The sequence below is a fragment of the Malaclemys terrapin genome, chromosome 4 (assembly GCF_027887155.1).
Source record: "Malaclemys terrapin pileata isolate rMalTer1 chromosome 4, rMalTer1.hap1, whole genome shotgun sequence".
Taxonomy (NCBI): domain Eukaryota; kingdom Metazoa; phylum Chordata; order Testudines; family Emydidae; genus Malaclemys; species Malaclemys terrapin.
Genome location: NC_071508.1, coordinates 14,691,784 through 14,707,806, shown reverse-complemented (window position 1 = coordinate 14,707,806; position 16,023 = coordinate 14,691,784). Strand labels below are relative to the sequence as shown.

The 16,023-nt window shown below is 46.2% G+C and overlaps 1 protein-coding gene across 2 annotated transcripts in view; it reads right to left on the bottom strand.

The window, feature by feature from the left end:
• Positions 1–1,386: 1,386 nt before the first annotated feature.
• The window catches only part of SLC26A9 (solute carrier family 26 member 9), a 47,078-nt gene continuing 32,441 nt past the window's right edge, over positions 1,387–16,023 (bottom strand). For both annotated transcript variants that reach the window (XM_054024707.1, XM_054024706.1), the window contains exons 12-20: positions 14,865–14,971; positions 14,145–14,214; positions 13,230–13,322; positions 11,918–12,037; positions 10,625–10,942; positions 10,177–10,231; positions 8,783–8,928; positions 5,998–6,075; positions 1,387–4,975 (exon numbers count right to left, since the gene is read on the bottom strand). In XM_054024707.1, coding sequence (XP_053880682.1) covers positions 4,928–4,975; positions 5,998–6,075; positions 8,783–8,928; positions 10,177–10,231; positions 10,625–10,942; positions 11,918–12,037; positions 13,230–13,322; positions 14,145–14,214; positions 14,865–14,971 — 1,035 coding nt within the window. In that variant the 3' untranslated portion in view covers positions 1,387–4,927. The remainder of the gene's footprint in view (positions 4,976–5,997; positions 6,076–8,782; positions 8,929–10,176; positions 10,232–10,624; positions 10,943–11,917; positions 12,038–13,229; positions 13,323–14,144; positions 14,215–14,864; positions 14,972–16,023) is intronic.

The following is a 16,023-nucleotide window of genomic DNA, read 5'->3' as shown; positions in this document are numbered from 1 at the left end:
GGCCGCCGGGGGGGTGCGCGGGGCCGGGAGGTCGGGCTGGGAGCCGGGCCGCCGGGGGGGGGTGCGTTGGGCCGCGGGGCCGGGAGCCGGGGGGTCGGGCCGGGAGCCGGGCCGCCGGGGGGGTGCGCGGGGCCGGGGGCTCGGGCCGCCGGGGGGGTGCGCTGGGCCGCCGGGGCCGGGATCCGGGGGGTGCGCTGGGCCGCCGGGGGCCGGCCGGCAGTGCTGGGCGGGCCGGGGGTGGTCGGCCGGCACCCCAGGGCCCGAGCCGACCCAGGCTGGAGCCTTTTGGAGCCTTATGGTAACCCTAGTCCCACCTAGGGTGACCAGACAGCAAACGTGAAAAATCGGGACGGGGGTGTGGGGTAATAGGAGCCTATATAAGAAAAAGACCCAAAAAGGCGCTGGTGAGACCTCATTTGGAGTACTGTGTGCAGTTCTGGTCTCCAATGTTTAAAATCTACCCTGGAATTTTCCTCCAGGGTAGATTGGCTGAGCCTCTGGAGGTTTTTCGCCTTCCTCCGCAGCATGGGGCAGGGATCGCTAGCAGGAGGGTATCAGCCGATTGAAGTCACTAAAACACAGGATTGGGGACTTCAACAGCAGAGTCCAGGGAAGGGTCTTGCGGCCTGCAGCATGCAGGGGGTCAGACCAGATGATCATAATGGTCCCTTCTGACCGTAAAGTCTATGAGTCTATGAGTCTATAAATCAGGACTGTCCCTATAAAATCGGGACATCTGGTCACCCTAGTCCCACCCTAGGGGCTGGGGTCTGCTGCTGCTGACTCCCTTTGTGACCTTAGGCAAATCACTTCACCTGAGTATCCCCATGTGTAAAATGGTAATCGTACCTACTGGCTAGGGATGTTTTGAAGCTTAATTAATCACACAGTTTAACACACAACGGAATCTGCAAGTGAACACCACCATAGAAGCGTATAATTCTGTATGCCTAAGTCATGTTACATGTGTTGTGTTTGTTGCTGCCGTTAGCAGCAGGAGGGCAAGATCTGTTCTCTAACATAACTCAGTTCACGCTCATCTAAGTGCAATTTCAGTGTACCTCTTGTTGGGGCCAGCAGACTAGGAAATCCAGCTATGGCATTAACAATATTTCTAAAATGAGAGAACTCTTGAGAAAAAGGAGCACCCTTTACTGATAAATAACCATGTGATTTATATAGGAGAGTTGTGTAGCATGGATTCTATAAAAGTAATTAATTCTGCAAAGGCGTAGAAGCATACAGAAACTCTATAGCACAGGTAAAATAAATTAACTGTAGGCATACTACCACCATACTACCAAGTAGAATTGGCATACGGGTTCTGGGAAAGTGTACTCCCAAATCAGTAGATAAAGCATATGATCAGTCACATATTGTTTATTATCAAAAAAAGAAGAACCAAACCAATATTAAATTAAATAAATTACACAAACATTTTGAGCTGGTTATGCATCATGCAAGTATCAAATAAGGCTTCAAAGTAATTACATATTAATATCACTAGACTTTCAGAGACATAAAAGGTCATTGGAAGTTTAGAATTTTCCACCCCAATGGACTCTCTTTCTGAGTTTCTCTAGTTCCCTGGTCAAGATACCCTGGAAATGAAGCTTTCTGAGCTGGCCACATAGAACCTTTGAAAGAGAAATGCAAGTCATGCTAACTTGTCATTCTGTTTTGTTCAGATTGGTGAATGTTGCCTTTGAAACTAATGTTCGGGGACCCATAGGCTTGTCAGGGTTCTACATCTAAAACATTTGTGCTACTCAGTAGCAAAATGGTGACAGGAGTTATGCTTTCAAAAATACCATCAGTCAGCTGCCGAGGGCTGCATTTGTCACCAGAATTGGCACTGGGCTACAGAAACCAAGTATCCCTCTACTCGAGACTTCAAGGTGGCAGAGTATGTAATTATTGCCACTACTTTCATGGCATCATTCGTGACATCCCATCCATCATGCTGCTGGGAACTGCAAAGGAAACAATACATCCTTTGCACAGGGATCTGTCGCTCTGAGGTTTCCTGTATTTGAACTGATACTTTGGCTACCGGGACTGTGAACTGAATCTTTAGCAGACACACTCTGATTCCTGAATTACAATTAGGAATATCACTAATTCAAAGTGAGGTCACCACAGAGCTTTTCTCATAATGAAAAAGTCCCTTATTCCATTGCACCAAGCTGTTGGTTTATTCAAAACAGCAAGAAGGAGGAATGTTCATGCAGCAGAGAAGTAGACCAAGAGTAATTAATTATGGTGCATTAGCCTCAAGGATAATTTGAAAGAATTAATGTTCTGATCTTAGCTTGTAGGACATGACAGTCCCAGCAAAATTATGATTGTCTCACTAAGGTCAGAATGAGCAGTAACCTTTTTTTAGTGTGTTGTTCTTCTCCCATCGAAAGAAAACTGTACTTCTGTTTGTTTAATAATTTTCTCCTGCACCATGTAATCAGAGACTGAGGTAAAGCAGTGGTGACTTAATTAATGAGGTGCCACACAAAACCCAGGCAGCTCTGATGTTATAACATGGAATGTTTGCATAGCCTGGATGAGTCATGCAGCTCTATTTTCATTGCAAGTGGGGCATCATTTATCTGGGAGCCACAGTACAGCTGCATTTTCTTTCCCTGATAATGTTATCTCAAAGACCCTTTTATCAGGGTGGTTTAAGACTGTTTTATGAATTAAACAGATTTAAAACCATATAGTAAAACACAAAAGTGTTATTAACATCTTAGGTTATTAGAACAGAAATAACTTTTTAAAAGCAAATTTTCTTTATATTTATTAAGGCCATTATTTATTTTTGCATTCCCAAAAAACAGACTAGTCAGTTTCACATTTGCTTCTAAGCAGTTTCATTTTCTGGCCCTTATGCTTTATCCCAAGGCTGGAAACACCACGTTTAAAATCCCGACAAAAAACTGTTTTCATCAGAACTTTAAAAATATCATAGACAAAATTCTGCTAATCTTAATTTTTGGAGAATTGTTTTTCACAAAACCTGAATTTGAGGCCTAAATGTATTAATAAGTGTCCCTTTAATCCTCAACATACTGTATTTTTCAGCATTTACATATACTTTAAATGCATTTCCTCTAGTCATAAGCTTCAGAGAATCAATATGGGGATGAAAGGAAGGAACTATAACAGAAAACTAAAATAGCAATAGTTATTAGCATCACTCACACTTTTATATATAAAAGTATTAGGATTTAAAAAAAATTTAAAAAGATCTCATCTGTCTATGGGTTATCGAGTCAGGCTTGTTTGCCCGAGAGGTAGATTGTCCTGGTAGCATCAGTTTGTGGTGATTTTTATTCAAATTCATATAGCGCATGAGGGACCAGACACCATAGCAGACCCAGCAGATGAGCTTTCTCTTGTCACTTAGGTGATTACCTAAAATCTCTTCACCTTGAAGCTCCAAGTTTGGAGAGGTTAGTGCTGGGTATCACAAGAGCTGCTGACTCCTGGCATACCCAAAATATGCTCAAACTTTAATTATACTTCTCCTGAGTTATAGCATCATCAAAAAGCATTGGATGTATGCACTGAGCTGTCCCTGAATTTGCTAGGGATGGGCAAACTGGTTAGGATAACCCACTCACCCTGAAACACTTACCTATTTCTAGAGCTGAATCTAAACTGAACTTTTTAGTAATGTCCAGATACTGAGAATAGGAAAAGGAAGCATCAAAATACCACAGGAATAGCTGCTCTCGTGATATTCCCAGACTAAAGGCCTGACCCAAATCCTGTTAAAGTAAAAGGCAAGATTCTCCTTGACTTCAATGGGCTTTGAATCAGGCCCTAATTCTGCCGGTATTTTGAATAAGCTTTATTTTAACTCAGGGCCGCCCCGGGGGTGTGTGTGTGTGTGTGTGGAAGTGGGCCAATTTGCCCCGGGCCCCGCAGGGGCCCCCACGAGAATATAGTATTCTATAGTATTGCAACTTTTTTTTTATGGAAGGGGCCCCCAAAATTGCTTTGCCCCAGACCCCCTGAATCCTCTGGGCGGCCCTGTTTTAACTACCCAAACTATTGGGAAGGCCAGTGTGTGCATATAACACCCACTAGAGCTGGTAGGAGCTCTTGGTCATGTGAACTAAGGGTGCCTGATACCCAAAAATAGTCTGAGCATGTAATACAGAATGCAGCATTACTCCCATGCAGTGGTACCAAGGATTTTAGGGTAACAAAAATAGAGCACTGGCTCAGTAAATCGTACCTGTAATAGACAGGACAGCGCAGGGGGGCCTTTAGGGTAATAGAGAATACAGAGGTGGTTTTGGGCGGCAACCCCAAGAAATTCACAGTGTGCAGATTCCCAAAAAGTCAGTGCACATTTTAAAATATTATCACCATGCAAACCTGCGTCACTGCATCTTGAGAGGGTTATTTGTGGTTGTGAATTAAAGCCAGGAAAGGCTTGTAAATTTCCTTATATTTCACCTCATTGGAAAAAGGAAGGAAAATAAAGGTGATGCCTAGGTTATGCAATCCATATGACTGGGTATGTGAGTGGGTTCTGGAGGAGGAGAGACAGAGATAGGGTTGACAACGATGACGAATATTAATAATCCTTCTGCCTGGAGGCACTTGCCATTAAATGAAGTTGCTGCTCTTCTACACCTAGATGAAAGTTATTTCCTGAGTTCCTGCTTCTGTTGTGTTCTGCTACCTGCTCCAAGAGTCTGTTGCTCTGAATTCCACACACAGAGGGAAGGAGAAGAGAGGATGTCAGGAGGAGAGGTGTGACTGCCCCTTGCCTCGCAAACTCACTGCTACCCCAGGTTGGAAGCACAGAAAGGCTGCTCTGCGCACCACTCAGACAGGGGAAGCATCTTCATAAAGGAATATGTGAGAATAGTCAGTTCCGGAGGCTTTGCCGGCACTTTAACATTCCCCCAGACACTCACAGCGCTGTCTGGGCCTCCGAACGGAACATGGTTCCAAACATCTCCTAAAGGGACAAGAAGATGGGTTTGGTTAGAACGGTACCAGCGATTTACACATGTTGGTGTCCAACCACACAGCTACTACACTTGATCTCCACATCTCTACCCAGCATTACACCTTCTTCATTTCCTTTTGAGGGGTAAAGCTCAGGAAGGTTATTGGCATTGTGACTGCCTGGTTTCTAGGGTTTTCTTTGCATTGTTCCTTAATAGGCTGAAAGGGTCAATTTTCCAATGACTGTCTTTCTTGAGCTAGACTCTCAGCGGATAGAAACAGTGTAGCCCCCATAAAAGTCAATGGAGCTACACTGATCTATACCAGCTGAGTGCTTGGACCAAGATCTAGTGATAGGCCTCATGCTCCACACTCTCCAATCTTTGGAGGCCTTCAGGACCTAAACTTTGTGGCACAGGCCCATCTCTAATATGAACCCAGGAGTTCCTCTACTGGAATCGACCAACAGCCCATCTAACCCGGTATCCTGTGACACTGGCCAGTGGCCGATGTTTCAGAGGAAGACATAAACCATCCACCACAGTGTGTAATACCATACCACGGAGGGTGAGGGTTTCTTCCGGTCCTCACCCCACCCACCAAGCTTCTGCATTTAAGCACGAGGACTGATAGCCCACCAGCCTCCAGGCACATGACAGATAAAAGGCAGCAGACACAGCAGCAAAAGATGAATGAGTCTCTCATGAGAGGAAGGACGGTCTTATAGTTAAGGCACTAGACTGGGAGTCAGGAGATGCGGGCTCAGTTCCTGCTGCTGCCACAGACTGACCTCTCTGTGTGACCTCGGGCCACTCACTTCCTCACTCTGTGCCTCAGCCTCCCATCTGCAAACTGCATAACACCTCCCCCTCTCACCCACCCTTGGTCCATCTCATCTATTGTGGTTCTAAGCTCTACAGGGCAGGGGCTTATTATGTATACGTACAGCTCCCAGCATAATGAGGCATCAGTCTTAGTTGGGGCGGCTGGGTGCTACCACAATACAAAGTGATTCCTGGTCCTATTACTCACCTCCTCCAAGTTCTTGAATTCTGAACTGCTTTCATCCACAGATTCATCATAGATGGAGAGCTCCGTCTGACTTGGTCTCTGCATGGGAAGAAGTCAAAATCAATTATTAGCAGGCACAGGACCAAAAGGGATAAAACTGTAGCTAACCCATGAACAGCCTATGAAGTTGCCCTATATAGTTTGGAAGCACAAATTATTCTTCGACATAGGCCTGGACCAAAACATCAGACCCAAAACCAGTAAAGTGGATACAGAAAATGAGTGGGCAAGTGCATTGGTGCTGATTTGCATTTACACTAGGGCTGAACTACACCACTCTGGCATTACATTTACCTTCACAGCCACTTTGTGGCCCCTTTTGGCTGTGAAAGTGATATAAAGTGGCAACGCAAATGAGAATCAGACCTATTGCCTTTTGGATCTTCTTTGTAAAAAAAAAAGAAAAACCAATATATTTGTTTCAGTGTGAAACTACCTCTTTAAAGTACAGTAACTGGAATCTGGGGCCCAACTGAGTTAACAGTGACCCTGAAAGACACTCACCGCCCGCCCAAACATTTAGATTCAACAAACAAAACTAAAAAAGAGTCAGTTGTTTCCTTGTCCTAAATCTCAGTGGTAGCCAGGCGGTTTCACCTTCAGCAAATCTCTTAAAAAGCAAATAATTGCTGTGCGGCAGTGATAAGGTCTTTCCTAGTATCAGCCCAAGGTTGGGGCTGTAGAAGTTTTATCAGGTGTAGCAATGCAAATAAGTGGGCTGGGAGCAGCCCATGGCTGTGAGCAGCTAGTTACAGTGTAGGCAAGGGAGAGGTCAGACCACAGTTCACTTGTTCAGGGAATAGTGAACTGCAAGACTGGTGTTCAGAAGCGGTCACTTAAAGCTGTGCGCGTCACGCTGTCTGTGTTGGTTCACATACAAGCGTTCATCACTATGGTGTCTGATTGCCTCTCCTTCACCAGGAGAAGAACAAAACAAATGATTGCACAGCTCTGTGTCTATCTGTGATGCCCTCATCCGCACTGCAGATGTTATACTTAAAATTCCAGCTGCCCCGTGGTTCCCTGGGATATTTCCCCAAGCTGCTTGCCCCAAGCCCTCCCTGACCCTCGCACGAGGCTGTCGCTGCATAAGTCTGTCATTGCTTGCTCAAGCCCTGCCTCCCAATCTGCGCAAGGCTGGCATCGCCCCTTGCCCCCCCCCCCCCCCCGCACATTCCTTCACACCCCACTTTTTTGACAAAAGTGGGCCTTTGTCCTGTTTGCTCTTGCCAACTGATCAAGTCAGCAAGAGCAAATGGGACAAATTCCTCCTTTTGGAAAAAAAAAGTCAGGACGACTGGGACAGGGCTTAAAAAAGGAACTGTCCCGGCCAAAACTGGACGTATGGTCACCCTATAAGACTGTCCAACCCCCACTCTCTTGAACGTACCCCATCCTATTGGTTGCTTTTCCTGCTACTCCCCTTGGGGTGAAAGGTGCACATATTGTGTGCACCCACTGAATGCCTCATTAGTGCACGGGCCAGGAGTCAGTTGCGTACGTTGTTTTAGGAAGGTTTTGCCCTTGTGCTGGGAGCTAAAAAAGCACACCATTTTTGTGTTTTTCGGGAGACAGCATAAACTAGTGGATAGTGCACTAGACTGGGATTCAGGAGGCCTGAGTTCTCTTTCTGCCATGTTGCCGTGCCCATATCACTTCATCTCTCTCTGTGCCTTTGTTTCCCCTCCAACCCTGTGTCTGCCTGTCTATTTAGGTTGCTAGCTCTTTGGGGCAGAGACTGTCTCTTCGTATGTGTGTATACGGCACCTAGGTCTCTAACAGCTACTGCAATGTAAATAATAGGTGGGTGATCAGAAAGGGAGTATGTGGTGATTGACAGTGAGAGGACAGTGAGAGGGTAATCATAATAATTCTTCTTCCTTCCAGGCTGCCATGGAGTCCTACAGTGCCACTGCTGCTCTTTAGAAATGCTGTCTCACCCACTCCCCCCGCAACCCTCCAGTGGCAGTAGCCTGTTTCCCCTGGCTGAGCTGCTGTTTGCGCACACGCATAGTGGCAAGTCTGGATGTTTTAACACGTTATCATGAGATAAACTCGGCAGCCCGGCCATTGTTTCCATTCGAGTTACTATGCAATAACCAGCTGGTATCTTACTGAATAACCTATGTCACCCCTGTATTTACAGCACGTGCCACATTGCTGCATGTCACTTTCCTTGCCCCTCCCACTGGTAGTCTCATCCAGTAGAGAGGGATGTGTCCTGCCTCTAGTTTCTATGGACTGATCTCTGCCCTTGTTTGCATCTATGGCTCCCCCTTGGTAATCAAATTATGAGCAAAATCCTGCTCCCAGTTACACCTGTGCAATGCTTTTGACTTCAACAGGGTTGGACAGTGACCCCCATCTGGATGTCTGGTCTATACACTTGGGCCTCTGCCACTTGAGCTAATGCAGGGGTTCTCAAACTAGGGGTCAGGACCCCTCAGGGGGATGCGAAGTTATTACACGGGGGGTCGCGAGCTGTCAGCATCCACCCCAAACCCCATTTTGCCTCCAGCATTTATAATGGTGTTAAATATATTTAAGAGTGTTTTTAATTTATAAGGTGGGTCGCACTCAGAAGCTTGCAATGTGAAAGGGGTCACCAGTACAAAAGTTTGAGAACCACTGAGCTAATGGAATAACAGTAGTAGGTTCTTATCTTCTCATGGGTAGTACATGTGTGTAGCTGAGGGCAGAATGCAGCCCTGCGGTTCTGCAACCTGGTGGAAAGCCCGAGGCGTACCTCTTCTAAACCAGGAGGACGGAAGACTCCTTTGGCATTTGCCATTGCAAACAGAACAGCATCATGGATGGTCAAGAAGATGTGACTTGGGTCTAGGCCCCCTTCTTCGAAGACTCCGCCTGTGCTAATATCATGGTACACCTGGGCTGCAGAAGGGGAAAAGACGTTATGAGCAAAGAGAAAGCGACTGAAGGAGGAGCTGTTTGAAAGTAAATGGGGCTGATGGAGAGTTCCTGAACCTGTAGCAATCCCGGTGGGCAGACGCTTACCAGATCAGAAAGGAAATGGTTGGGAATTCTCCCGTACGCAGAGCAGAGTGCCTGTGCATTACTGGCGTCTCATTTAAAGCCGGAGGGCCCACTGCTGTTGATGCGCTTGCAGGTGTGTAAATGAGGGCAGAATTTTGTCCTACGTTCTGTGCTATGGTTGGTTTCTGAGGCTGTGACTGAAATAAGATGGTTTGTTGGGCTGAGCAGGAGGAGGTGATTGTACTGGCATCCCAGGGAGGGTTTTCAGTGGTTCATGGGGGCAGCAGTGGAGAAGGATCTGACTTGGACAGGCAGTTTTCCATGATTTGGGGATGGGGAGGATTCTGGCAGAATTTTGGTCCTGGGGTGAGGCAGGTCAATAGTGCAGGCAGGGTGGTTGGAAGAGAGAAAGGAAGGGTGAGGAGAGACAGATTTACTGCATATATATGTATTCTTATAGGTGCAAACTATGGTACTACAGCTATATCCAATCCCAGAGAGGATGCTTACATTTATACACACCAAGCGCAGACTTTTTCCAGTCTACATTCCCCCTCCTTTCTTCCGTCCCATCTGTTCTGATTTGCTCTGACATGTCAATTACACATTATTATGGAGAACAATGAAGCCCAGGAAAGTCTAAGTATAATCCTGTCCTATGGTGGGCCGATAAACTTGCATGTTTATAACCATTAGCCACAGCCGTTAAGCTCCAAAGAGAACACAACGGGGCCTGGAATAAATGTTTTCAAGCGGAAAACATATCCATTATCACAAAGAAAACCATCCCCCTTTTCATTTTGCCTTTGTGTAATGAAATAGCTCTGTAAACCCTTTCTTCTTGCTACAAGCTTGCTTTATTCTCAATGGCCCTGAGCTATGAAATCCCGCTTCCTAAAATAATCAGCATGGAATGGCATGTGACGGAAACTTAGGAGATTTCATAGTAGCACTGGGGAATATACTGTAGGTAACAATCCTGCATTAGTCACAGAAGAGGACTAGATACCTGAAAACTTCTCAGGTTCTCTGCAGTTTCCTCCCACCCTTTCCATTGATTCAATATAAGAAATATATCACCACTATGCCTGTGTCTGAGAAATGAGGGAAAGAGCACAAAGAAATATGCTATGCTTGGATGCTTACCATGCACGTTTGCCAGGAAGACTTTAATCCCAATCTTCTGGTAGCTGGAACACAGCTGGACGGGAAGATGGAGAAAGAGGATAATAAGAAACGATAATAATATTTAGAGATGCTTTGGACTTATATAAGGCCTTAAATCCAAGGATCTGAACCCACTTTGCAGATGCTAATTCATACACCCTCACAAGCTGCAAGTGAGGAAGAGAAGAGGAAGTTACTGACCTGTAACTGGAGATTCTTCAGGATGTGTGGTCCCTATCTGTATTCCACTGTATTCCTTCTCACTGGCTCCGGGCGCATGGTGCACCCGTGTAAACCCACAGTGGAATACAGTAGGGACCATCACTTGAAGAAGTATCTTTATCCCCATTGCATGGAAGGGAAACAGAGTTGCAAAAAAGTGATTTGTCCAAGGATTCACATGCTGAATTAGTGGCAGAGAACTGACCTTCCCCAGAGCTTTTGTGCCCATCAGATCCACGAAGCACACTCCACTCATGTCCAGGATAATGGTGTGGAAGCTGACATAGGGCGGTGCTGTGATCATCAGGTCAACGTTGGCAGCTGGGATAACACTGCAAGTGCTGCCCCGATGGCTCGAGATGCTGCCCTGTTCACTTGAGGTATTGACCTGCCCGGCATTGTTTGCGGGGGGGTGGAACGTGATGTAGGAGATGCTGGTGCCGTTGGCAGGCGTTTGATTATTGTTGGTGTCCGTCGGAGAGGTGCTTTCAAAATCTTTCTGGAGCTCTTGCACTGACAAGGTCTGCAGTCAAACAAAGGCAACCAGGTCAGGATGCGATTATCAGTGCTCTTGACCTACCTCATGAGGCCAGCATCCAGCCCAAATTTTGCAGGTGAGCTACCGCATGTATTTTAGAAAGACATTCATCAGGCCAGTTTCATCGCTGGCATTACTCTGTACAGTTCAGTGGCGTTACAGCAGGCACGAGCTGCTTTTTGCCTGCGCCCAAAGGATCAGCCAGTTTGTCAAACATCGTCAACGTCTCAAACTGCAAGCTGCATTCTGGCCACCAAGCACCCCCCCCCATCGGCCCATTCGTTACCCTTGGCTGGGCATTTAAGGTACCCAGCGGGCAACAGGACATTCGACAGCCTCCCTGACCATGAAAAGAGCAGCCAAGGGGCGAGATGGAGAAAGCCCTCAGCATCCAGTCAGGAGGAGAACAATGTGGAGGCACAGCCAGGGCTGACACAGCCTCTGCTTCCTGGATCCTCTAAGTTGTCTTCCCAGGTACCAATTACCTTGGCCAGCTGTGTTCAAACACGGGAGGCCACTTCGACAACTTGCCAAAAAATTCCTCGGGGCTAGACCTACTTTGCATATATATTCACATACATTTTAATAATCAAGACTGGATACATTGTGCCCATATTCGCCCCCTTCCATCACAGATGTCATTTTGGATTCACTAGCCACAACATGAAGAGGAGACCAGATCACTAATGGGTGATCTTTCCTTGCAGCTACAAGCTATGGGCTCCCAGGCTGGTCATTCCTGAACTAGGCACTCTGGGCAAATTGAGCTGAATCCTGCTCCTACCGAACTCAATGGGATTTTTGCCCCTGAGTTTGGAGTGAGCGTGGTTTGGCCCTTTGTGTAGGTCACTGTAGCATGCGCTATAGGTAAGCGAGGGAAGGGGGAAGCACCCCGGGGAGGTTGAACACCTGGACGTATGTGGGGCTATACAGCAATCAAAGGAACCCAGAGTGAGTTACCTTCTTGTTCCCGAAGAACAATTTTTGCAGCTTCGTTGTTTTTTGTGATGCCGCCTTCTTCTCCTGGTGTTTCACGTATTTTTTCCTGGCTAAGTACACTTTGCTGGGGTCTACCCCAGTCTGCGGAGAAGGAGAGATAGTGAGTTGGGTTTGCTTATGTAGCTCATCTGTCAGTGACGTGAGCTCAAGAGCCTTGTACCCATATATGAGAAACAGAAACGGACCACTGCCCATGCTGGCCCATGGTCCAACAACACTTTCCTTCTCAGGAGCACAGAATATGAAGGCAGCAGGACTAGAGGGGCTGGAAGGGAAGCAATTGTGCTCCCAGCTTACATACTCCCCATTTCAGGGTGAATCTCTGCCTCAACTGCTATGTTCACACTGCTATTTTTAGCGTGCTAGCTTGAGTCCTGCGAGTGTGAGTCTGTCCAGCTGGGCTGGAAGGCTTGCTCCCAGCTGCAGTGTAGACATACCCTGAGCGGAGCTCTTGTAGCAAACTGCACAAAACTTGGATGGAGGAGCACAGGTTGCAGGAGGAGTGAAGAGTTTGGAGGAGGCACCGGGAAGTCAGTCTGTGTGCACATGGCTGGTATGCTATCAGCCATTGCAGCACCTCTGGCAATAGTTGTTTTAATAAAGAGCCGGTTTAGTTTAACATGTAATCATCTCATGTTATTACCCAGCATGTGGTACATGAGATGCGATAGTAACAGTGGGATTACATTGCAGCTGGCACACTGTGTCTGAGTCAGGTGACTAAAAGTCACATGACAGCAGCCAGGAGGGTGCATCAGAGGAGGACAGTAGAGAGACCCACTGACCAGGGAGGAAAAGGACTACGCCCTGGAAGGGTAGAAGGGATTATTTATGAAACCCTGCTGATTGGGAAAGGAACTGCTGGTACCTGAGAAGGCAAATGAATTGCTTATGTTATGGAATCCCAAGGACTTAATAAAGCAGGCCCATGCAGGGGAAACATTAATTAAAACTCCTGGGTGTTTGTGACATGATTGGACAGCTAAGCTGGAAAATGGAGGCCATGTTGCTATGCTGGGAGGTGGTCTGCTGTCGACCGCACTTTGCAATGCTCCTTATCAGCAGAGGCCTCAGCAGAGCTCCCTTCCTAGCTAAGGTGAGTGACATGAGAAATGATCTCTGCCCTCAGAAACTGAACACACAGTCTCCCACGATGCTCCCAGGCCGTGCTGGCTTTGGGCAGTCAGATCGGAGGCTGAGAGCCACATACTTTTGAAACCAATTAGTGCTTTCCATCATCTCTGCAAACAGAAGCTGGCTAAGGTTTTCTTACCTTCGCTATAACCTTCTCCCTGAATATCTCTGAGTTGGCAAAGTACAATGGGGAGCAGTAGGTCACAATTTTAATCCCATCAAGTTCCTGGACCTGCAACAGACATCAGAGTTCAGACTATGCACAACAGCTCAAGCCTTTGCATGGGCTTGTGGGGTTTGGGGTTTTTGCAACAAGAGAAAATACAGGTGGGGTGAATAGATCTGGCAAAGAAATCTCAGGTAACCTTCAATAAGTGCTTATCTGTGGGGAACACAACTAGAGCTGGGCGAAAATTTTTGCCTGAAACTTTTTTTGGTGATAAATCCAGATTCGGCGACACCAAAACGTTTCACAAATTCATGTCCGTTTTGCCAAATTGTTTTGGCTGGAAAAAAAAAATCAGAAAAAAATAAAAACATTCCATGTTGACATTTTTGAAACAAAATGTTTTAATTTTTTTGACTCCAAATGACTTTTTGTTTCAAAATTTCTTTAAGTTTTTATTACAAATCAAAAACGGACAAAATAGAAAGGAAACGTTTTGCTCGACCCAAAGCAATTATTTCTGGGAATTGCCAGTGAACTGAAACATCAGTTATTTGCACAACTCTAGACACACTGTCAGCTCCCTCCGCTTTACCATGGAGTAATAATGTAACCAATGAACCAGCCCTGCAGGTGGGGCAGACGGGTGGAAAATCTGGGGGCCTTCTTCTTAAAATGAGACTGACAGGTAGTAAATGATCACAAAGGCCTCCACCAGAAGGAGCAGGTCTACTGTTATGGCTTCTGAAAATAACAAGTTGAGCTGAATCAGGAGAGACAGTAACACAGCCTACAGCCCCTTTGAATCACTTATTGGTCAGGTCATGAAGGAATGAGAAACAGGGGGGCTTGCATTTTTGGTTGGGAGATTTTAGCTTCCACACTTACCTTATTGTAGGTTTTGGGGTTCTTGTAAATGTCGGTGGAAGTTACCTGACCCAGGGCAGAGCCGTTACGACTAGGGGGAAAAAATACAACAGATAGATTCAATTTAAGACGGGGAAGAAAAATGCTGCTTCTCTTGCTGCCATGCAAGTGTGCAGCATACGAGGATTATTGTTTATTTATATTATGGTAACACCTAGAGGCACACGCAAGACTGGGTGCCTCAATGTGTTTGGTGCTGGTGAGAGCAAGATTAATTCACAAGACTGCTCTGTTCTTTGGCTGAAATTCACCCCTGTGCAGAGGGCCAGCTGGACGCCTATGCGCCAGTTAAGGCCTATGCTGAGGGGAGTAAGTAGCACGTAGGCTTTGTGCCAGGCTCTGCACAGGGTGGATTTCATCCTTTATGAGCAGTGGATTCCTTAGGGAAGGACACATGGAGCTGGTGTTTTTCTGGGCAGGGTAAATAGCAGCGGGTAAATACACCTGAGTTACTGTGCACAGGAATAGAAACCAGGTAGTAATTAACAACTGACATTCCTGTTTGCACATTGAGATGGGAGGGTTTAGAGCCTCCATTTTCCCAGGGCCTCCTGTCAGATCCTCCTTTGAAAATCTAGCTCGAAGGCCATTGATACAAAGAACCCCCAGGTTGTTTTGTAACTGGAAAATGTTCTGCAGTTGCGTGCCCATATTGCAGCTTGGCACCGAGATGCTACTTACAACTGAGTGTGGAAAACCACCACCAACACAGAAAATCCCACTCCGACAGCGAGTCCGAACGGCAGGCCCAAGAAGAAAGCCGACAGGAAACTCACCACCCAGACCAACTGTGGAAAGACGAGAATGGCAGGTCACTTCTCTGTGCCATAGGCAGTGGGCACTCTGATGAAGCGTTGGCAAGGACAGATGGACCAGAACCAAAATACCTATGGCTTGGGGATTAAAAAAACCTAAATCTAAATTTTGCAGCTTAGACCTTTTTCTACTTGTAAATTGCTGTTTGGTGCACAAGAAAAGTTTTCATGCGCAGTGTCTGTTCTTGGGACACTGAGGCACAAGTGCCATAAACTCAAGTTCCTCAGCTTTAGCAAGGTGTCAGTACAGTTGTACAATACTTCAGATACCCCTCAATACCCAGACTAGCTCACTCAGTTTCACTAGTCAAGACAGGATTTTTGCTGCTAAGTCACGCTTTTCTGAAAGCCCCTGCTGCGGCTAAGTCTTTTAGTAGAGATGTGCATCTACTTGAAAACATTTTTTAACAGCTGGTATAAAAGACCTAGATATGTATCTGATGCAGAAGCAATGCCCTTTGAGAAGCGTTTTAGAATCCTCATCCCACCCACAACAGGAGTAATTGGCCTGATTCTGGTTTCATTCACACCAGGGGGTAACGCCACTGAATTCAAATCCCAGATTTACTCTGTTATAAGAGAGAAGCAGAACCAAACCCTTTCATTTGATCAGTGACTTCCCCCTCCTCATAAGCCCTTTATAAACTATGTGATACCTGAAGAGTGATCCATGCAGCCAGCTCTGAGGTGAAGCATTACAGCCATCTGATATCACATAGCAATGTCATGACAACAGTTTAGGACAGGAAGTGGAGCAGGTCACTGTATCCAATTGAAATTCCAGGGAAAATTTAGGTCAGCAGAATGCAATTAACCTAACTGAAATTTGGCCAGGATACTGGGATCAACATCCTTTGTGTTACAAAAAAGGGTAGTGCCATTTTTCTTGACCACAGGTGACCAGAGAGCCCTGCTTTATTATCTGATCCAAAAGACGGCACAGCTTGGACTTATGTCAGTAAGATGGATCTGAATTCAAAAATTGGATCCAAGCCTCTTGAACTTTATGGAAGAACACAGATGGA